The sequence below is a fragment of the Triturus cristatus genome, chromosome 1_2, assembly GCF_964204655.1.
Source record: "Triturus cristatus chromosome 1_2, aTriCri1.1, whole genome shotgun sequence".
Taxonomy (NCBI): domain Eukaryota; kingdom Metazoa; phylum Chordata; class Amphibia; order Caudata; family Salamandridae; genus Triturus; species Triturus cristatus.
The window spans coordinates 862,186,593-862,211,188 of record NC_140580.1 but is presented as its reverse complement, the minus strand read 5'-3'; the positions used below and the strand labels follow the sequence as shown (position 1 = coordinate 862,211,188).

Below are 24,596 nucleotides of genomic sequence, written 5' to 3'. Positions count from 1 at the left end.
TGTGTTCCACATGTACACCAGCATATACTAAAATGTCATCCTGAAAAGCCTTGACTCTAGATTCATCCTTGAATAGGGCATGCATCTATTTTTGAAAAATGTTTCCAGCTGATATCAATCCAAAGGGAAGCCTTAGGCATTTACACATGCCAAAAGATTTTACAAAAGTCATGAGTGCCTACAATTCGGGAGCAACAGCCAATTGATGTTACACTGCCTTCAAGTTTATAGCACTATTGTATTTTTCATTGCCCATCACTGCTAATACCTCTTAGATTTTAGGAGGAGGATGGCACTCTGCAACAAAAATTTTGTTTAGCCAAAAAAGATCTGCATGAATCTCACCGTTTATTTTCCTTGTAATCAACACAGCTGACTCCCACTCAGGCGAGGCAACGAGATGAATAATATCTTCACGACACCTTCATTTAAGAGACTTGATGAGATCCTTTCTAATACCTTAGGGTATCCAAAGTGCGCAACTGGAACAGCATCCTTCTTCATCTGTGGAAAGTGCTCACTCCACTTCATACAAATCTTTTCCATGAAAACATCCTTGTATTCACTAGGTGACTCCTCTAAACTCAATTTCTCGCAATGTACGAATATGACAGACGAGCATTTTCCAGGTTACAACCCACTAGTGTCGACCCTTTTTTTCTCTCCATCCTATTTCATTTCTTTCTCTGGGCAAAATATACTTCGGTTACTACGCATCTTTCCATAAACGGAGGAGTATTCTGGAAATAACCCATTATGTTTATGTTCAATCAATCAGGCGTTTGTTAAGCGCGACTACTCACACATAAGGGTCTCAAGGCACGGGGGTAGGGAGGTGGGGGGGGTGCAGGTTCCAGTCCATCAAGGAGGGGGGTCTGTCGAAGAGTCAGGTTTTGAGGTGTCTTGCGAAGATGGGAAGCGATGTTGTCTGTCGGAGGTGGAGCGGAAGGGAGTTCCAGGCTCTGGCCGCGAGGCAGGAGAAAGAGCGGCCTCCCGATCTGCTCCTTCTGGTGCGGGGGAGCACGGTGTAGGAGAGCTGGGCTGATCATAGGTTCCTTTGGGGTGCGTGGAAATTGAGTCAGCTGTTCTAGTATGCTGGTCCGGTGTTTTGGAGGGCATCTTGAAGGTGACTCTGGCCTTGATGGGGAGCCAGTGGAGTGTGCGCAGGTGCTGGGAGATGTGGCAGTGTCTTGGCAGGTTGAGGACCAGTCTTGCGGCGGCGTTCTGGATGTTCTGTAGCTTGCAGGTGAGGTTTTTGTTTATTCCAGCGTAGGCTGCGTTGCCGTAGACGAGACTGCTGGTGACCAGGGCGTGACTGACGGTATTTCTGTGTTCAAGGGGGATCCATTTGAAGGTCTTACGTAGGAGGCGGAGGGTGTGGAAGCAGGAGGACGAGACGGAGTTGATCTGGTGGTCCATTTTGAGCTCGGAGTCCAGGATGATTCCCAGGTTGTGTGTGTGGTCTGTGGGGGTGGGCGGGCTTCCGAGGGTAGGGGGCCACAAGGTGTTGTTCCAGGCATCAGGGTTTGGGCCCATGAGGAGTACTTCTGTCTTGTTGGTGTTTAGTTGTAGGCAGCTGTTTTTCATCCATTTGGCGACGGCTTCCATGCCTTCTCGAAAGTTGCGTCTGGCGGTGTTGGGTTCGTTGGATAGGGAGAAGATGAGTTAGGTGTTGTCTGCGTATGACAAGATGTTGAGTCTGTAGGTTCTGGCGAAGGGGGCGAGTGGAGCCATGTACACGTTGAAGAGCGTAGGGCTGACGGAGGACCCCCGAGGGCTCCACAGGTGGTTGGTGTAGGGTCCAAGAGGAAAGGGGGGAGTCTGACCCACTGCGTTCTGCCAGAGAGGAAGGAGCAGATCCATTAGAGGGCCTTTTCCTGGATCCCTGCGTCAAGGAGTTTGCATATTAGGGTGCGGTGAGAGACTGTGTCGAACGCTGCTGAAAGGTCGAGGAGGATGAGAGCTTCTGTTTCTCCTTTGTCCAATAGGATGCGGATGTCGTCTGTTGCGGCGAGGAGGGCGGTTTCCGTACTGTGTTTTTTTCTGAAGCTGGATTGGGAGAAGTCGAGGATGTTGTGCTCTTCAATGAATGTGGAGAGTTGGCTGTTGAAGGCTTTCTCAATGACTTTCGCTGGGAACGAGAGCAGGGAGATGGGTCTGTAGTTTTTTAAGTCGGTGGGGTCTTCAGGAGGGGGTTGACCTCGGCGTGTTTCCAGTCATCGGGGAACGAGGCGGTCACCAGGGAGCGGTTGATGGTGTGGTGGAGTATGGGTGCGATGGTGTCGGCTGCTCTGTTGAAGATGTGGTGGGGGCAGGGGTCCGTGGGGGCCCCGGGGTGATTTACTTCATTGTCTTCAGTGTGTCTTCGGTGGTGAGGGCTGTCCAGTTGTCAATCGCTGGCTTCAGGTTGTCGGGGTGGTTGGTAGGGGTTCAGTGTGTTGGTTGTCTTCGTCGAAGTTGTCGTAGATGCTCTTGATTTTGTGGTGAAAGAAGGTGCTGAGTTTGTCGCAGAATTCTTGTGAGGGAGGGATGTCCGTCGATTCGCTGGTGGGTTGGGCGAACTCCTTGATGATGTTGAAGAGTTCTTTTTTGTTGTGTGCGTGTGTGGAGATTCTGTCTTCAATCACTTTTTTTCATGGTGGGCCTTCACAAAAGCTGCTGGGTTAACATCTTCTACACAGACGTCTTTCAATGACCACTTCTTCTGAAATGCATTGTCAGACAAAATGGAGATAAGGGAACTCGAGTCATATATTACATCTAGTACTAGCATGCTTATTTTGGCATGTGGTAATATGGACCCTTCATCCTTCCCGCCTGTGACTTCTCATCATCTCAGTGTCAACAGTAAAGTAGCCACTACCCTCCATCAATTTACCACTCTCATTCAACACTCTGACAATATGATCTACAATTTTCACGAAATTGCCTCTTTTACACATGTTACATCTTTATCTCATTAAAGGGAGAGAGATATAAGTATCACATAGGACTTTGTTATGAGGGACCATTTAACATTGTGATAGGGCTAGTAACAGCAGTTACCCGCCTTATCATAATTATGAGAACTTTACTTTCACCAAGAGTTTCAGAAGCAGAAAACTCTTTATTATTAAAGTCCAATCCAAAATGAGGAATTAACAGGGGAATCAGTCAGGGACTAGTTTCCCACTAATTGGTATGTCTTAGTGCACCTTTAGGGTCCAACCCTATAAAGGGTTAAATTACACCACCTCACCCTACAGTTATTTGTATCCTGGTATAGATAACTCCAGCAGTTGGGAAATAACTGCCTATTTCCCAGGATACTCGTAATGAAGGTCTGTGTATCCTACAAATCTTTACAGCTCTCTGCTCTCTCATTTTTTCCAACATGGACTACATTAACCTGTGGAAATACATTTTGATTAGTAAAAAATGGGAGTTGATTCTCAACTTATCATATTCATGAGAAAACTATATAATGGTGAAGGAGCGAGGGTACCATTTGGAAAACAGGGAGAATGTACAGCCAAGTTCCCAATTAGGGGAGGTGTGAGACAAGGCTGTGTGCTCGCCCTTTTCTTTTTGCTTTATATATCAATGGCCTAGGCCAATTTTTAAATGATCACTGCCAGGATATTCCGATCATTAATAAAAGTAAAGTCCCTGTTTTATTATAGGCGGATGACGTGGTTTTAATGGCACGCACCCAATTAGGGTTGCAAAGAATTGTAAACAGCTTAATAACGTTTATGCAATCTAGGGGTTTGAAGGTAAATGTGACACAAAAGTTCCAAATGCCGTGATATTTTCATTAATAATATTAAAGTTAAAAGTGCTAATAATTTCTCTTATTTGGGCATCAACTTTGACCATAAGGGGACGTGGTCTGCCGCAGTTTTAGCTAGAAAACTGATGTTTGCAAGAGCTACTGGTGCACTGGCAAATTTTGCTAGAAAACTAGGACGCTGACCAGTGCCAGAACTATTACAAATATATAAATCAAAGTGCCTCACCATAGCCCTATATGGCGCAGTATCTGGGGTCTTGTAGATGTGCAGCCAATACAAATAATTGAGAACGCTTTCACAAGGTATCTGATGGCAGTACCGAAATTTACTGCCAATTTTATTTGTCATTCTGAGCTCGGCATCTCATCTATCTCGGACTTGATAAAAATTGAACCTATTTTGCTTTGGCACAAGGTATGGGTGACCGAAGCGACGAGCTTCAATCGGGATATTATTGAGGATTGTCTTAAGGTAGACAAGGTTTCCTTAATACCCTGGCTTAGATATATCAAACAAGTAGTGGGAGACATTGGGCACCCTGAATACTTTGATAGGCCTGAAAGTATGGTATCTATACCGAGAAAGACTTTGAAAGCCGATTGTCTTGCTCATTTACAATCGATTAGATATGGTAAAGCGAGAGTTAAATCATCAGTCATGGACCATCAGTTAATGCTAACTTGTGAGGGTATCCAGCCCTACCTAGTCCAGGTCTTAAGAAGCTTTGAAAGAATGTTATTAACTCGATTTTGCCTGGTGGTTTTTCACAGGCTTACTAGCTTCCCAGTTATCAATGACTGGTCTAGGGAATTAGATCCCTATCCATGTGATGATGTATCATGTCAATCTACGCTGCATATTTTTTTATTTTGCAGATTTGATTTCTACCCAAAAAAAAGGTTTATAAAACCCATTTTAAATACATTAGGATTAAAACAATATTGTATAGCTTTCTTGGCACTACAAACTCTGGATAACAAAATGTTTACAAAGTCTATAGTTCTCTTTTTAAAACATGTTATCAGTTATAAGAAGTCAATTGGGAACTGAATTCCTGGCTTTTAATCATGTAGAGATAATGAATTCTAAAGTTTATATGATAGGTATGTCTTTAACCTAGGTAAACAACATGGAATTGAAACCTTGGTTATTAACCATGCAGTTCTTGATGTACATTTCTAAAAGATACATGTAAATGTTTTTAGATGAGTTTAAATACATATGTTATGTGTGTGCTTTTATGATTTATCTTTTTAAATCGAATAAAGATAATTTTTACTAAAAAAAATATATATATATTATATAGATAAGATGGATAGATAGATAGATAGATAGATAGATAGATAGATAGATAGATAGATAGATAGATAGATAGATAGATAGATAGATAGATAGATAGATAGATAGATAGATAGATAGATAGATAGATAGATAGATAGATAGATAGATAGATAGATAGATAGATAGATAGATATCATCAAACCCTCTATTTCGGCTAAAAGCCATAAAAAAGTTACAATCACAAAAATACATAACAGTATCAATTTCAATAAAAAAAAAGACATCATACGAACGTCCTATTTACATTAGGTTAAAATCAACAGTGACTAAAATTGTTGAGTGTTAAATAAAAACAGTACTTCTAGTCCCAACTCTAAGAAGATAGTCCTAATGGACAGGTATACATCATGGGTATATAAGTTCATATGTAGTTAAAACAAGTTAATAAACAGGCCATGTGAAAAGCAATGTCTCCAATACCGACAATGGTAAAGAACGACATATAGGGTGATAGAACAGTGCATAAGCCTTCTGTGCCTTTTTACTACAAACTGGATATCCTGGGAGGCGAACTGCCTATTGCCTTCTTCCTCTGGTTCCAGGCACAGAGTGAGTAACGCGATACTGCCAATGTGAGTCATTCCCTAGTGTCGCTCTTAAGGAGCCTTAGTGCTTCCCTGCAGTGTCTCATTCATATATATATATATTACCTACTGGCGGTCGCCAGTAGGTAGTTATAGTTAGGACCACGTTTCCATAGGAAATCCGCAACATTCTATTTTGAATAACTTTGGCGCCGGTCGACGAATCCTCGCGAATTTTTCAAAATATGTGGGGCGCTACGCTCCGCTCCTACCCTGAAAGTCTCGGGGGGATTCGTCAATCGGGGGCTGAGATAAAAGGGGGGTCCCAAAACGCGTTTTTCCCATGCATTTTTCCATAGGACCTTTAGACACAGCTACAGCCCGAACGGCTGAACAGAATTACTTGAAATTTGGCAGAGAGGTAGTCCTCAGGTCAAGGAAGTGCCTTTTGTAGGTTTGGTGTAAATCTGTTCAGTAGATTCAGAGAAAATAGCCTTTAAATCAATATATATATCTGAGCCAGCTTACGGTGCGCTTACGGTGCGCTTACCGTACGCGTACGGTGGCGTGCGCGAGCGCGATTTTGATTGGCTGTTAGATCTTAGTAAACATTCGAATCGGTTGAAACCAGGAAGCGGCGGCCGCCATTTTCTCTCTCGCTCTCTGAGTTGGGCAGCAAAAACGATGCCAAAAAATGTCTAAAGAGGCAGTTTCTTGAGATCCTAACCACCCAGCATTGATATAGGGGTCCCCAAACAACCCCCAAGCCCAAAAAAAAAATGTTGTTTTTTTCGGAAAATCGCCGATTACGCCGATTCGCGAAGCGCACCGTGCGCGCACGGAACGAACTGCGTTAACTGGGCGCGCACGCCACGAATGGCGTAAAGTAACTTAGCATTTAAAAAACCGTACAAATTCACTGAAAAAACCATAGGTTTCACACATGTTATAGTTAGCTGGACATTTTATTGATAAAAAACCAATGAAATTCCCCCGTTATAGTTAGTGCAGGCAACTATAACTCACGCGACCGCAATCTTCTGCTGATGACATATGTGTCTTTATGAAAAAAAATATTTGTAATATATGTATAGCTAAAATTTAATGGAAGAAGACATGGGCAAATAAGTGTCTAAATACAGTATTAGCATCAGCAGAGGATTGCGGTCGCGTGAGTTATAGTTGCCTGCACTAACTATAACGGGGGAATTTCATTGGTTTTTTATCAATAAAATGTCCAGCTAACTATAACATGTGTGAAACCTATGGTTTTTTTAGTGAATTTGCAAGGTTTTTTAAATGCTAATTCCTAACTATAACGTGTGTGAAACCTATGGTTTTTTCAGTGAATATATATATATATACACACACATATACACACACACTTATGAGGACTGGCCATTGACTGTAATGACGTGTGTAATCACTATTCTACAACTCCACGCACGCTTTAATAGTAGGGTAATGTATAAAGCACCCCAAAGCAAGTCTAACTGTCTAGTCTAGTCTAGTTTTTTTATACACTCGCTCGAAAGAACTTAAACACACTCCTGGGACTGGTCCTCCTAATACATCAGTCCTCACAAAGACAGTATTTGTATGGTTCTGTCAAGGTTTACCCATGCTATGAGGACCAAGGTGGTCCCCACACACACAAAAACATACGCACACACAAACACCCACACAAAACACAACACACACTGCACATGCTTAGACTTCACAGTCTCTTTCATACATACACACCACCATCACTAACACAATGCTAAAAATAGAGCAATGTTTAACGCACAACAGCTACCGACTACCCTTGACCTTGGTCTTTACTTCAGCATTCACCCCCTGAATTCTTACACGCAGCCTTCCAGCCAGCTAAATCTTGCATGGCTAGGCCCACATAAATTCACTTTTTCTGCCAAATGCTGGTCATCTTTCGCAAACCAAATGACCTGCTACCAATTCCACCTCCACTCTTCTCATACTCCCATTATGCCATCTTTTATTCCTCGCTTTACTGTCTTTAATCCTTCCAAGCACCAATTCCAACTCTGAATGCTCTTCTGTATGGCTCATCCAATCTGGGCACAGTTAAGTACATGTCAATCTGCCTCTCATCAATACAAACTGTATACATGTAGTAATGTTGTCTTGTGTTGTCCTACACACCGAAAACCACCTATCTATTTCCTTGCGCCATGACAGTTCTCCAAAGCCAACTCCAAATTATCCATAACCACTGGCTCACCCTTCCCACCAGCCCATTCACCTGTGAGTTGTACAGTGCTGTCTGCCTATATTCAATGCCTTGTCCTGTCAAGAACTCACTCATTTTCCTTGAGCAAAATTGTTCGCCATTGTCTGTAAGCAAAACTCGAGAAACTCTCTCCCTCAAGAAAATCTTCACCAAAACCCATATTACATCCAGAGTGAACGCTTTCTGAACAAGTTCAACTTTGACCTATTTTGATATGCAATCCACCAATAACACTGCATACACACTGTTACATCCTAGACACACCATTATATAAAAGCAACCTGTGCCTACACTTTATCTAGAAATGGCTTTAAAGTTCCACTCATCTTCAACTCTTTAACGCTCATTGCAGACTCCTAGCACCCCTTCACCACATCCTCCACCAGTCTCTCCATCTGTAGGCACAAGAATGTTTCCCTCAAATACATCTTGGTAACACTCTGGTCCATAAGAACCATCTCTGTCTTGATAGGCTCGAGCAGGGCCTCGCTAAATGGGGGTAAGGACTCAGCAAAATAAGGCTGAAGGAAACTGTTAGATTAGCATTATTTTCATTTAATTGGAGAGGTATTTCTAGCACCTCTGTGACCTTTTTGATCACCACCACGAAGGACGCTATCTCCACAGAGGTAGGGTCGTCCCAAAGGGTATTAAAATCCCACCTCTCTTCTAAAGGGACAAGCAATCAGCTGCGTCCGTGCTGGTGGCAGGTAGCAAACTGGCTGCCTCACTGATGTCATCATTATTGTGGTCTATGATGTGAGGCTTTTGGACATGATATGAGGCTGTGCCATAGAGGTCATCCATCCTTTGCGAGTATTCCTCACTAGGCAAGGACCATCCATATATTGGTGGTCCTCCACAAATATCTATGTCTGCTTTCTTGAGCGCATCAATATGGTATTGGTCTTTGGCATAGACTCCAAAACCCAAGTCAGTGTAGGTGTACAGCTCTATGTACTTGTTCGGCTGTAGCCAGTCCCAGGGGAGTGCTCACAGAAGGGCATATGTAGTCAACTAGCACCATGGAAGGACATAGCGGGGATATCGTAGTCGGAGGCCTTAGATGTTCCTGGTGCTATGGAAAAGAGCCAGCTTGGTCTGCGTAAACACTATGATCTGTGAAAGGGCAGCCTCGGGAGCAACAAATGTGGATTACACTGGAGGAGGGCTTGGCACGGAGCAGGGACCGGAGCATCAGTTCTTCAACCAACTGCGACTCGGAGAAAGACTCAATCATTGGAGGAGGAGAGCAGCATGGAGACCTACTTATGGAATGGAGAATGCTTCTAGACATGGAGTCTTCTACACTGTGCCGTTTCTTGTTCTTTCTCTTTTTTATTTTGATTGCTTGGAGGAAGGCGATGATCTTGACCTGGATCTTGATCTGGAAGGTGTATGGCACCTGGCCCGGCCCTCATTTCACACATGAAGAACAGTTTTTTCACTGGCTTGTGCTTAGGCACCCAGCCGAAATGGACATCTATCCTTGGAAGGGACAACAGGTCTTGAACCTTGACTACTTAGGTGATGACATCCTAAGTAGCCCTGAAATTTCTTGTAATATAATTTTTTTTTTCTTCAACGTAACACCGAGAGATGCTCCGAACCCGCGTCAAGGGTGCAAAAAATAGATACTGATATCAGGGAGCTGTGGTGGCGCACTATGGTTCCTGTGTTGTCATGTACAGGATTTTGCCCGATGTTGAGAAAGAGTTGTTTCCTACCAAAGACCTCCAGAAATGACCCAGATATGCTTGGAGTTTTCTCCTGGACGTTGGTTTTTCGGAAACAAACCATTCTCAGGGTTTTGTTTCTGAAAGTAGCCCACAACAACATGGTGGGCTAGCCCTCACTGAGTGTGTTGACAGTGTCCACAGCTCAGGCAGAAGTACTTTCAGCAAACCAACCCCTGTCAAGCAGACAAGGATTTTTAAATTAGGCAGATGGACTGAGGCAAGAGCCTCTGTCACACCGGCAGCCTGTCTTGCCACCCTCCAAAGATTAAATGATGCTCCCCGCCCCTCAGTGAAATTCAATGCTTGTGTATTTTAACCTGTAACACAACACACAATGCCCTCTACTTACTACGCTGTAGAGGGCATCATTTAGCGTCCAATAGTAACTAAAGATCTAAAGATGCAGTAAAATGTAATGTCTGAATTTTCTCTACCATAGGGATATTAATATGGTGGAAAATGCAACTGGTAAATTTTACTACATAGAGTTTCCTAAGGAAACTAAAGGATTGTTAGTAACCACCAAACTCTAACTGACCATCAGCATAACATGACTCATAAGTATAACATGTTGTACAGTAGAATTTCTTATTATAAGATGAAACATAGACCTTTGTCTATTGTCTAGTGTATACAACACATACACCCTTGGTGTAATACAACACATGAATCCTCACCGTAACATAAAACAGAACCACTTATTTATAACACAAGTCACATAACGTCATTGTAACATGACATACAGATTAGTGTAAAAAGATAGATGCTCAGTGTCAGATGACACACCAATCTTTAGTGAAATGTGATAAATGCATGCACAGTGTAAGGCAAGCCTTTGCACACCCAATTTTAAAAGGAACATATACACTAGTTGTACTATGATACTTTAACCTCAGTGTGCAGCAGACACTGATCTTGTGGTCTGTCGCTCCTCTTTCCAATGAAATTAAAGACTGTCTTTTTGGGAACCAACCTGCGTTCGTAGCCGACGCACCACATCTGCCCGGCGCATCCTTGCTTCCAAACTTTGACCATCCGCGTGAAGGCCTGGACGCACGGCTGGCGGTGTCCCACCATGGCCATCTCTTTCTCCATGCATACATTTGGCCTAGAAAGTGGGAAAAGTGACCATAAATATAAGCCAAAGGCAAGGATTGAAAACATTTGTTTAACAGTGCTAATAAAATTAATTGAGTTGATGATCTTCCACAAAAGATCCAAACTGAATGCCTAGAGGACGGTGTATCCTATATCACCCTCTTCCTGGGCATGGTAACCATCAATTGTAACATTTTCCTAATGTTGATATTTAGTCAAATAATGGAGAAACAAAATCTGCAGACCAATGAAGATTGCCACGCTGATCTTTTCTAACAAATGTTCCTTTCTTTTGCTGCAACAGGACTTCTACTACTTAGTCTAGGATGGCTCCTGTCTCTCAAGTCGGGCTGTGTCCGGTCTACCATACATTAGGTGCACCCGCTTGGTGGTGGAGCCTAGTGCTCAGCTGGTAAATATAAGTAAATCATGGAATTCTTATAGATGACCATCACGTCCACTCGGGTGCACCAGGTTTAGTTGAGCAACGGCAAGGTGGCACAGCTTTTCTTCGAAGTGGGCATTTGCCCTACATTACCTCCAAAAAAAGGCTACTGAAGACTTGGCTGTGCAGCTTATGACAGAGATTCGCCATAAATGGTTAAGCTTGTCAGAAATTAATCAGGCAAAGTCTTGAGCACAAGAATTTAATTGTCAAATGTATGTAGAGGAGCATCAGGGTATAATCTGCATCTTAAGGTTTCACGTTTACAGTGAAGGAAAAGTAGCATGGTGACTTAACAAGCCATGCGAGGTGTTTCAAGCGGAGATAATGTCTTATCATATAGCTTTCATAAATAAGGCATGAGTGTCACTGTATCAGTCTCCTTTTAATCTCTGATCACAATACTGTCCTGAGCATTGCATCAATTATGACTCTTACTTGTTATACCTTGACCCTGGTAAATTTACCATTCTAACTCCAGCATGGCACCAAAGCCAAGACTGGTGAATAGCAGTGCACCAGTCATGGAGTGCTCCATAGCTACTAGAATGCATCAGCAATCATACTTGTGAATGAACAAATGCAAATCAGTATTGACCCTGCTCCTCATAGGAACAGTCCAGCCAGAACTGCCAAGCCATATCCTCCCTGGACCAGAAACAAGCATACTGGGACCGGTTTCGGGGTATTACTCCTCATCAGCCAGACTAGCTTGAATCCAGTAGCACAGTGAACCCGGGACCCACCTGGTCCGCAGTTTGGGCTGGACTGTTCCCATGGGGAGCAGAGTCAAGACTGATTTGCATAAGGCTGGGTCTAAACTGGAATGGCATGGCTTGCAAAAAAACGATGGATTTAACCCACATCTGTGATTTGTTCAGCATTGTGTCCATCATCTATTCTTTTGCATTGATCCAGTTGGAAAACACCCTTGCACTGATGACTGTAGTTTCTGAATCTGCTTGGTGATAATATACTCTGTGATATTGTATAGAGGACTTCTTAGTAATGTTTGAAGAGGAAGTTGTTTTTACTGCCAATTGTTATTTTGAAGGCACGTGGAATGGGTTTTTAACCCCTTCAGTGCCCGCCCCTTTCCCCACCCTGTGCCGGCCGTTGCATTAGCGGGCGGGGTCTATGACGAGCTGGACTCGTCATGGGCACAGCGCTACCGCGGCCCATGACGAGTCCAGCTCGTCATGGGCACTGAAGAGGTTAACTTGTAACATTGTGTTTGTTTTCGTATATCAGATGATGGGATGTTCGGGCGAATATTGCAACGATTTAAATTAATTGTGCAAAATAAATATAATTTACACTCAGAAAAATGACCATAGTTCATACGCAAGTGTACATACAGCCCTGACTACTTAAATACCATGCAACTTTCAATCGTGCAGCTTCAGCTAAGGGCTGGGTGTATAAGCTTTTCCAAATCAGGGTATTACAATCACCTTTTGCCTGACCACTTTCTTATGTGTAGCTCCATACACAGCCCTACAGAGGAGCTACGAACCACACCCCCTATAAACATTTACTGTCTGTCTAGTGACTTTGTACTCCAATAGAATACTTTCCGTGTGTCTCTGAAGGATCAGTCCCTAAACAGAATTCTTAACGATTGCAGCAGCAGTAGCGCTATCTGTCCTGTTGCCCACTGTAGATGATCTAAACTATGTGCTTAATGTTCTTTCATGGATAGGTACCTGCCACATAACCAACATTCTTATAGAGCAATTGTGATCCTATAAAATAAAACAAGTACAACAGGGATCACCAAAACAGTGGCCACCGCAAACTGTAGATTTCAGCACTCTCAGCAAACCTTGTAAAGCCTGCTGAGAAGAAGAAGCATGCAGAGTAGAGAAGGGGCCAGCTGGGAGTGAGAAGAAGAAGCAGGTGGTGTAACAAGAAGCTTGCTGTGGCTGAGAAGAGGACGGTGTGTCACTTCTTAATGTGTGTATAGAGTTAGGGACATATTTATAAAGGGTTTGTGCCACACTTGCACCACGCAACATCGTGTAAGTGCAACACAAACCCAAAATGCGATTGATAAAGCCATGCATGGCCACCTTGCGTGGCCCCGAGTGGCTTCATAAATCTGGAGTAATGCAACGCAGCGCAAATCGTTGCATTGCATTACTCTGCTCTGGGAAGGCGTTGCATGGGTGATCCCACGCAACTACCGTTTTTTTTCCACATTCCCAGATTTACCAAAAGTGGTACACCTGGGAATGTGCCAAAAAGATACACCTCCCCTGATGAGATGCAACGAGGAGCAATATCTTTATGCCTCTCAGGATTGTTTGTGTGCAACACGGTGGTCCTTCTTGCACAATAACAATCCTGCATGCAACACAGGCACCATTGCACCATGGTGCAAGGGTGTCTGCACTGGTGCGAGGCAGCCAGAACGGCACCAGTGCAGTGACAGAGGCAGAAATGTGCTATATTCTTTTAAATATGGTGCATTCCTGCTCTTCTCCTGTCACGCAGCGCAGCAAGTTGACTTGCTTTTTGCTAGATTGTGCTTTTTGTGATTTCGTGTAAATCCATTCAGCTGTTTTCCAAGAAATTAAGGTAAAAGAAAATAGATAGTTGGGTCCGCGAGAGTCTTGAGAGAATCTTGCAAGAGTGCCAATCTAAAAAGTAGAGGGTTCTGATTGGCCCTGGGAGCTTTATTTCCCTTAGGTCATCTCCGACCATGAGAGTCAGAATACCTTAAGAGCAAGCACTCTGACTGGCTGCCAGTAACATCAGAAAAATGTTACTTGCAGCCAATACAGAACTCGGGGACTTGGTCCTCTGTCCTGAACATGTCAATAACATAAAGGGGCAGGGCAGGAATACACTTCCCCACTAGGCCTCATGGGGGGGGACCCAGAGGGACCCCCACAGGGCCAAAGGAAAATGCCACTTACCAGTATGCATCTGTTCTTGGCAAAGGTCCGGGTCATTATGTGGGTCGGGATCAGTGTTGTACTCATCCCAAGGGTCTACGTTGTGTGGGATGGTATGTGCATCATCATCCCCATCTGGAACTCCATTCCCACCCCTATCAGTATCATCATCCTCATCATCTTGTGGTTAAGGTGAAAACGTATGTTGTGGGGACTGTTCTTGAGAAATTAAGAGATTTGGATCAGGTGGAGGAGGAGAAGGAGGTGGAGAAGTGTTAGTGCCCATTTCCTTTCGTTTGTTGGGTACTTCCTTTTCCTGTGAAGTGTCCATTTTTCTCTTTTTAGGAGGTTTGGTGACAACTTTACCAGTTTCTGGGTCAATATAAAGAGTATTTTGTTTTGGATCAGAAAATTCTGGTACCGGACTGTGTGGGTAGGATGTCCTTTTTCGGTGCCGAAGATTTAGGGTCAGAATGTTCTTTAGAGTGAGTCTCTGAGGCTTTCTGCTGGGTCTTGGACTACTTAGGTTTTGGTATAGGAGTTTGTGACTCAAGAGACTTTTTTGGGTTCCGAAGGTTTTTTCGGCTCCGAAGGCGTTTTCGGCCCTGAAGATGTTTTTGGTTCCGAATGTTTGTCCTTGGTGTGTTTCGACACCGAGGGCTTCAGCGTCGAGGCTGTCTTTGGTGCCGACAAAGAAGGGCATGGCACATCTTTGGTCTTGTGTTTCGGTGCCGAAGGTGACTTTTGCGGCACCAGAATGGGGCTGGCTCGAGCCCAAGCCGGAAGGCTTGTCTTTAGGTTTCATAGCCAGGCCCAAAGGCGGGGCGTCTGAAACATGTTGCCGGTGTCGACCTGAGCCAGAGGGCAAAGGTGTTATCGGAGCCTTAGGTTTGGTGTTTGGGAGAGGGGTTTCGGTACTCAAGGACCGCTTAGCCGGGATGACTGTCTCCTCTTCGACGTCGGAGTCGTCGGCCTCGGAGACGGAGATGTCTTCTTCATCACCTTGTTGTTCTGGATGGACATTGGGATCTGCTCCGAAGATGTCCGGAATCAAGCTGCTTCTGCAAGACATTTCGTGACGTCAAGCACTACGGTCACGGATGGTTTTCTTCGACCTGAACGATGCACAGGCCTCGCAGTTCTTGCCTTCGTGCTCCGGGGAGAGGAAGAGATTACAAACCTTGTGCAAGTCCGTGTGTGGGAACTTAGCACCACACCTGGGGCATTTTTTGAAAGGAGACCTTTCCATTGACTGCTGGCGTAGTCGGCCCGGATAGGCCCAACGGCCAGCGTCGAAGATCGAGGTTGAGGAGTTTGTTTTAAAGAAACGTGATCAAGACAATACCGTCAAGTGGCGAGGGATTGCGTGTCGAAGGGAGATTCGAAACCGATGTCGACCCGGAGCGCAGCAAATCACATCCGAACCCGATGACGGAAAAAAACAATGCACAAGTATACGATCTACAGCTCATATGCCTCGAACATGAAATGACAAAATCTGCAGTTTCTGTTGTGAACCAGTCGAGCTCCAGAGGATCGGGAAAAAAATAATAGCGGGCGGGCCGCTTTCTTTTATTACGGGAAGGAGGCATGGAGCCCCCATCCCTGAGACACTATAGACCTCAGGTAGCCCACCCCCAGGATTGAAATCATCAAAAAAGGGGAGGTGGCCGTGCTGCCCCCTCCCGAGCCATCACAACTCCCAGAGACCCCACCCCCAGATCCAAAAGTTCTCAACAAGGGAAAGGGGGCCCATGGCCCACCTCCTCGAACATCAAAAGGTACCGGCATGGGCAGGGAAACCTGTGTTTGCTCCCCCTTGTCGGGAGCATTTTTGAATCTCCTGCCATGCGGGAGCAAACACAAAGTCTGCTCCCTTTAGGTGGGAACTTTGAAAATGCTCCTGCCAGCTGGGAGCAGACTTTGGATCTGTTTCTTGGCTCGCACTGATGATTGCAGGGAAACAGATCAAGAGAGTAACAGAAATAGATGCTCCCTGTAGGTTGGAGCAATGCCAGCTAACCCAAAGCAGCATGCAGGGAGCCAGTTGGTGCCAAGTAGGCCCTGCAGCTTCCCACGAGGCGCCCCCAATGAGTGTACCAGGGCACCCACCTATAATTAATGCGGGCTCCAGGGATTGTGCCCCCAAGGTCAAAAACAGCTCGGGAGGGAGGCAGTGCGGCCTCCCTCCCCTTTAAAAAAATTTCACCCTGGGGGTTGGGGTCCCCAGGGCCTAATAAGGCCCAGATAGGGGGGCCACATGGTCCCCCTCCCCTTTAATGATAAAAAAGGCCCTGTGGTACGGGTTCCTAGGGCCTAATAAAGCTTTAGGCCCCTCTCTCCTTTAATAAGAAAAAGGTCCTGGGAATAGGGCCCCCAGGGCCTAAAGAGACTCAGGAAGGGGGGCAGAGCAGCCCCTTTACCCTTTTTTTGCAAGCTCGGCCCTGGGGATGGGCTCCCTTGAGCCTACAATGGGTTGGGGAGGGAGGGCCCAGTAGCCCCCCTCACCTTTAAAGAAAAAAGGCCCTGGGGGATGGGGTCTTCAGGGTCTAAAGAGGATTGGGGAGAGGGGATCACTCAGCTCCCTTCCCTTTAAAATATATATAGCCCTGGGGAATGGGGTCCCAAGAACAATAATGGGCTTGGGGAGGGGGGCCGTGCAGCCTCCCTCCTCTTTTAACATATATCTCCTTCACAAAGTGGTCTATAAGCGGCGCTCTCTAGCTGCTGGTGCAGCATTAGGGGTAAAGACCACAAACCCCAAGATTATGGATTCAAAAAGGAGACAACGCTGCACTCCGAGACGTTCCACTTCACAACATCTTTTATTCGAAAAACAGCCTTATTTCAGATCACCACGATGCGTTTTAACTCTGTCTTTATCAAGTGGTGACAGCTCTCTGCTGTTTCAATGGCAGTGCCTTAAATCTCATTCAAGGCATTCTGGGAAATGCAGTCCTGATAGTACATATGGGAATCTTGCAATGTTTTTCTACAAATTAATTACTGCTGGGTGCTGATTTCTAAAATGTCATGTATGTAAGTACTTTCTTTAAAACAATCCCATATAATCATTTCTTTCAATTTTGTCAATTTAGGTGCAATACCATTAAAATTATGTTACTGACTTCCAGGCCCTTCCTTCCACTTCACTCATGGGCCACATCAGTGTTGTAAATCTCAAGGACATATCCTCACCCTTAGTTTACAACGAGGACGTTGAGACCGGAGGGACCAACTTCAAACAACGCCTGGCGTGACATCGTTTTGAAAGGACAGCCTTTTCGGAAACAAAGGGTTTTTCATTGGTGCCAATCTGGACACAGTGCATTTTCACCACTATTCTCCGGAGTGGCGAGTCTGGGATATATGGCAATGATTTCAATGTTTTGACCTCTATCCTGGATTTCGAAGAAACTGACTCTGAGGCTGCTGGGTCTCCTGGCCTCATGCATCCTGCTGGTAAAGCATGCCCGCTGACATTTGTGGGTTCTGCAGTGGGACCTGAAGTCTCATTGGGAGTATCATCAGGGGAATCTTTTTGACCTGGTTCTGCTATCGGAGGGAATTGCAAAAGATCTGCAGGGTGGCTAATGGACCACAATTGGGTCGGGGCAGACTTCTCTCATTTCCCCGCCTGGAGCTCACAATGGTGACAGATACCTCACTACTGGGTTGGGGCAGCCATCTGGGAGAGGTGGAGTTCAAAGGATTCTATCTCTGACAAAGTCTCACCTCCACATCAACTTGTTGGAGTTGAGGGTGATTTGCTTGGCACTGAAAGCCTCCCTTCCATCCATCAATAGAAGGCTGGTTCAGGTGTCCGTGAACAACATTACTGCCATGTAGGACTGCAACTAATAGGGCGGAGTGGGGTTGCGGACCCTGTGCCAGTAGGACCTACACCTCTGGAAATGGCTGGAACTTCAGGACATTTTCTTAGTCATACAACATCAGATGAGATCTTTGAACATCAAGACAGGCAAACTCAGCCATCGATGCCTTGCAGATCACAAATGACTCCTTCATCTGGAGGTGGAGCAAGGTTTCTTCCATGATTGGGGAGAATCTTGGCCAGATCTATTAGTCACCAACGAGAATGCACAATTTCAGCACTTCTGCACTTTGGAGTTTGTAAGGCGGCGCTTACTCGAAGACATATTTTGTCTCAAGTGAAAATTGGGTCTCATGTCCACCTTTCCATTGATTCCACTTCTGCCCAAAGTTCTGAAGAAGATCAGGATAGACCTAGCCCAAATCATTCTAGTGGTATGGATTGGGCACAGAGAGTATGGTATTCCAAACTCCTGCGCATGAGCATCGGTTCTCCGTTCAGGCTGCTCCTTTGGGAGGATTTCCTGTTGCAGCAACGGAGCAGGGTCCTACACCTGAACCTCCACACATTGTGCCTTGTAGCATTGAGATTGGATGGTGGCAGTTGAGTCTTCGATCTCCCTTCCAAAGTCTGTGAGGTCATCTTGTCTGCCAGGCGTCCATAAACAAAAAGTGTATACGCCTGCCGTTGGGACTAGTTGGTGGCTTGGGTGCACTGAGAAACACGTTGACCCATTTTCTGCACCCTTGTCTGAAGTGTTGTTGTTTGCTTTCTCCTTAGTCCGGCAAGGACTTGCTTTGGGCATAACTAAGGGGTATCTTTTAGCCATCTCAGCTTTTTGTGGTTGCCGGATCAGCCCTCCCTTTTTAAGTCACCTGTTATAACAGGTTTTATGAAAGGTCTTCAGCATATGTTTCCTCCCAAACCTTTAGTTATGCCCCAATCGGATCTTAATTTAGTTTTTATCTACTTCATGTGTTCCCCCTTTAAGCCCTTGCTTAGCTGCCCTTTATGACTCCTGATAATGAAGACAGTCTTCTTGGTGGCCATCACATCAGCCAGGAGGGAAAGCAAGCTACAGGCTCTTTCTGTTCACCCTCCATATGTCAGCTTCTTCCCAGATAAGCCTGTTCTACTGAACCTGTGCCTTTTTTCTGCCGAAGGTGGTGTCATTTTTTCCACATCGGCAAAAACATCACACTGACGACTTTCTTTGCACCATCTCACCCCTCCAAGGAGGAGGAGCGACTCCACCGTTTCAACCCAAAAAGGGCACTGCCATTCTATATCAATTGCACTAAAGAACACCAGATCGACAATTCGTTTTTTTGTAGGATTCACTTGAGCGAAGAAAGGGAAAGTAGTACAGAAACAGACAATATACAGATGAATTGTACTCTGCATCCAGATCTGCTACACATTAGCCAAGAAGCAACTCCCAGAGGGCATGCATGCTCATTTCACCAGAGTCAAAGCTGTGACTACAACATTAGCTCATAGAATTTCTGTCCTTGACATTTGTCAGGATGCTTTGTGGGCATCTCTGCACACCTTTACCAAACACTACTATCTAGACAGTCTGGTCTGTTGTGACTGGCACTTTTTGGTCTCAGCCAGTTTGCAGACCAACTTCCAGGGAGGTATTGCTTTGGTATATATTCTAAGGTAAGGAATCTGCAGCTAGCAGTCTCTATCAGATGACCAAGTTGCTTACCTTCAGTAATGCCATGTCTGGTAAAGACATCTAGTCGCAGATTTCTTATCAACCTTCTCATACTCCCCGTTCTACGAACTGACTTTTCCACCTAAAAAAAGTCCTTGTAGGCTCTAAGAATCTGCACACTGGTCAAAAATCTTCAGACATGACTCCATGCTTCAAGCGCAGAAATAGATATGAACCGAAGTCAGTGTGGTGGAGTGGCGCCTAATTAGACATTGCGCTTGTCATATCTGGCGTGGATGACGCCTACAACACGGAACTGTTCGATGCCACCTACTGGCATACAGAGGTACAGCTCAAGATTTTCCAGATCTAGGGCCAGATGTATGACCATTGGATTTAGAGCCTCGCAATTTGCGACAAATTGCGAGGTGCAAATTGCGAGGCGCCAAATCCAATGTACAACAGTGTCTCATACACTGTTTGCGATTCCCAATAGGGTCGCAAATTGCTTGGCTTATGAATATTAATAAGCCACTCGCAATTTGCGGGCCCATTGGGAATAACTGGCCCTCCCAGGGATGGTGGCTTGCTGGGCTCAGCAGACCACAATATCTCAGACTACTTTTCAATAAAGCAGTTTTTTTTTTATGCAGCTTGTTTTCCTTAAAGGAAAACGGGATGCATTAAAAAAAATAAAATGAAACGTTTTCTTTCCTGGGACCACTGCCTGCCCTTAAAAATATTTTTAGAGCTAGTCACAAAGGAGAAGGGGTTCCCTAGGGACCCCTTCCCATTTGCTACTCCATTACCACCCTCTTGAAGAGGGTGGTAATTAGTGAGTGTTTTCCGACCGCAATTGCGGTCACAAAAGATCCATAATTGGCTAGGGACTCGCTATTAGGACGGGAACGCCCCTTCCTAATAGCGAGTCGCAAAACACTATTTTGCGGCTCGCAATTTTTTGCGACTCGAAAATAGTGTTTGTACATTGTCTATGTAGGTTTTTGCGTGCGCAAACGGGTCGCAAACCCGTTTGCGCATTGCAAAAACTGGTCCTACATCTGGCCCCTAGTCTGGTGCCTGGGGAATATTCTAAGGTAAGGAGTCTGTGGCTAGATAGAGTCTCTACCAGGTAAGGCATTACAGAAGGTAAGTACGTTGTTCTTTTATTAGTTGGTATTGTTTGTACCTTCCTGCAGACTAAGGGGATTTGCTTGAGGTTTGTTTTCTTCACTTAGCATTTACCTGCATCAAATTTGGCACTCGCTTAGCGCATGCAGGTAATGTCGGACCTGCCAAAACAAACGTTAAAGAGAGGGGGATGGTCAATAAAGATGTGATTTCCCATTTTAACTCCAATAGGAAATTTTGGTCATTGCAACATCAAAAAGTGCTGAAAGGATTTATGCCAAACTTGGTATGAATATATAACTTTCCTGAGAAAATAGGCTATTTGGAGTTTTGTGTAAATCTCTTCAGTATGTGTATGCAGGTAATGTTGGTCCTGCCAAAAAAAGGTTAAGTGTGAAGCAGTGGTCAAAAAGGATGTTATTTCCCATTTTAGCTCCCATAGGAAATTTTGGTCATTGCTGCAGGAAAAACTGCAGAAAAGATTTACGCCAAACTTGGCATGAATGGGGCACAAAGTTAAATGGGAGGGGTTCCTGAATTGTACTGTCCACGGTCTACAGGTTAGTTTATAGGCTCAGAATAGGACTGCCCAACATCGAGGCAGTCCTGGGTCTCTGAGTTTCAGGTTCTGAATGACCGGATACACTTGCAAGGCACAAACCCGGCAACCAAACTGGATAGACTGTGCACGCACGTGAAATCATATTTGCACAACAGCTATGGGTGAAGGGGTAAAATGGCCCTGCCACCAGATCAGTGATTGATTAGTTGAAGATAGTTACCTTGGCCATTGGATGCAAAAATATTTTAAAGAATCACCAAGCAATATGGATGCGACTACTACTGATAGACACTGTAAAATTGCAGCGGGTTCAGGTGCTGTGATAATCATTCATGTGTGTTAGGGACATAGCTGGTAATGGAGTAATGAAGATATACTCACAACTAATGGAAGAATATTAGTTGGCATGAACACAGAAGTATAGGTACACGCAACTTAAGCATACCCTCACATTTGACTGGACAAATCTGTTTGAGGCAACCTTCCTGGATAGAAGTGTCCTCCCAGAAAGACTTACATAAGAAGCCATACCATCAGTCTAATGCATCTTCAGAGTTGACCATCAAAGCTAGCTTGAAATGTAATCAGTTTAAGGAAGCTTCACTTGATGGGGCTGGCACCAAATGACCACTGCATAAAATGTAAAAATGCAGAAGAGAGGAGGGCAAATTATGAAGATGCAGTGTCATTCAAGTATTCTGCAAAGGGATCTGCAATATGCTATCAGCAGAAACAGAGATCCTACTCCCACCACAATGCATCATCCTAGGTATTCAGATGATGTTGACATGCCCAAAAAGAAGCTACTCCTTAGTTTTCTGGGGTCTAATTGTTGACAGCAAAGACAAACAACTGCATAAAGCACACACTGTCCAACCAAGGAGAAATGGTCCATGGGAATGATTCAGTTCTGGTGGCAGTGAATTGGTTTATAAAATCAGAGGTTGTTGTTGTAAGTTCCAGAAGATTTAGAGACCATGGCTAAAATACTTTTAGCTGCTGTAACCCGGGGTGTATTCATTCTGAGGTTGTAGATGACTTGATCACAGGGAGATACAGGGCTGGAAGTGCACCATATCAATTCTAGAGCCAAACTGCTCGCTCACTGTTGATCCCTTAAACCCCCAAGAATGAAATGTTTATATATGCAAATATATACTACAAGTGTATTAATATGTGGCAAACTAATCTAGGAGATTCTCAATTCTGCAAAAATATAGTTTATTTTCAAATAATTGTGGCACCATTTAATGAATCTTTGCAAACTTGATATCCTGTTGGTGGGAAAAGTTCAAGGTGAACCGTCTATAATTCTATACATGATTCGAGTATTGCAATAATTTTTCCCATTCAGTAGCAAACAAGCTCAGAACTTTACTGGAAAAACACAGCTAATGTGATGTTCTAGTTCAACTGCAGAACCGTAAAACACCTCAAAGTCTTCACTTCTGCTCTGCTTTTGCTTCAAGAACCAACGCTGATGACTCGCCTTGCACTGCTCATGATCTCACAAATGAAATAATTAATGAATCTCTAATCACATCACTGGTGAAATCATTGATGACGACCCACATTACATCGCCGGTGACATCACTGGGGGTGCGAGTTATGCTTTTGACTTCATTCTCTTTGCCCCATACTACACTTAGTACGTGATCTTCTTACACAACCTTATTTATTTTTTCCAGCACTTCTTTGCAGTTCATATGAGTTACTTTGAACACATATTCAGTTCAATTGACGACTACTTATTTAATTTATTGTATGCAACCATTTAAATCTCTGTCTCTCAACATACGCTTCTAAGCATCAGGAACAATGGAAACGCATTTTAGTTATGATTGGATCTCAATCTTGGCCTGTAATAAATACATTTTTAAAATAAATCCTATAGCTGGAGAAAAATTCAAGTTCCCTTCTGTCAATACTTAATATAGCAATTTGGGTATCACATTGTGCATTAAACTCTAATAGAACAAATGTACTAGGTGTTAATCTCTCTATTTCATTATAAAAAGTGTAAACGTTTACCCTCCTTGTTTAACTATGCTGCCTGAACAACCTGTGAAAGCTGTCCAGAACAATGACGGACATTATAAAACTTGTGAAATAATGCTACTAGAAAGGGAGAGAAAGTAAGAGAGAGGGAGAGAAAGAGGCACCGAATGAGAAGAGGGTGAGAATTAGAACAGAGGAGCTGATGACAAAGAGGGAGAAGGAGAAAAAAAAGAGCGAAAAAGAATGTAGAATGGAATGGTGCGTGTGAGAAAGTGGCTCTGTATATACTGGTCCCAAATAGGTACAGGGTGTACAGAGTCCACAGTCCCCAAGGGTTTGACAGAGGCTAAAGTTAGATATAACCTTACTCTCTAAAGTGGTAGCTTGGTCGAGCAGTAAGGCAGTATCAGAGGACAGTGTAAAGCATTTGTTGTACACACTCAGTCAGCAAATGGTCTCACACACTCAATAACTGAACTCTAGGCCAATGGTTTATATAAAAAATATATGCTTGTTTTATTTTAGAACCAACAACTGGAATTAAAATATACTTTCTCAGAATGAGATGCTTTATATAAATACTTTTGCAAGATGTAATTGACTTTTGTAAACAGTTACAAGTGGTTGCAATAGGCAACACTATTTTAAACACAATAATGCATTGAGTTCAAAGGAAGTTTCATGTTATTTGCCACAGATTACTTTTAGGATTACTTTTGGAATTCCAGGACTGGATCCTAGATTCAGTCCTGGGTCAGTACTCAGAATCAAGTGATGAAAGTCGACTTAATTACTGTAATGATTTTTAAACAATATTTAGCTATTTTAAAAGTTGACACCTAGAAAATATTTCAAAGAAAACAGTCAATGATTCCCGATGGAAGAAAATTCAGGTTACAGTATGTTCTCGGTACTTTTGTAATCCAGTACTGGGTGCCTAGACTCAGTACTGGGACCTTTATCCAAAACAGGTAAGTAATTATGTTTTCAGATATTATACGATTTTTGAAGAATATTTAAAGATTGCAGAAATGGACACTTAGAAGAAATTTCACAGAAAAACAGTCAATGATTTCCTACGGAAGAAAATTGAGTTAAGGGTAAGTACAGTTGTAAGTATTTTTCAGATCCAGCACTGGGAGCTAACCTAAGAGCAGGTGAGTAATTTCGTTTTCGTTACTCGGCTGATTTTTGGTGAATTTTTTAAGATTTGAAAAGTCCACACTTAGAAGAAATTTCAGGAAAAAGCCAGTCAATGTTACCCTATGAGGAAAATAGAGTTTGCGGTTTAAGGGTAAGTACTCGACTGGTAGAGTTGAGGTTCTGGGCATAGACT

At 43.9% G+C, this 24,596-nt stretch overlaps 1 protein-coding gene across 1 annotated transcript in view; it reads right to left on the bottom strand.

Moving 5' to 3' along the window:
• The window catches only part of MEGF6 (multiple EGF like domains 6), a 1,140,767-nt gene that overhangs the window by 967,765 nt on the left and 148,406 nt on the right, over nucleotides 1-24,596 (bottom strand). The window contains exon 2 of the mRNA XM_085609125.1: nucleotides 10,602-10,736. Within this exon, the coding sequence (XP_085465251.1) occupies nucleotides 10,602-10,736 (135 nt within the window). The remainder of the gene's footprint in view (nucleotides 1-10,601; nucleotides 10,737-24,596) is intronic.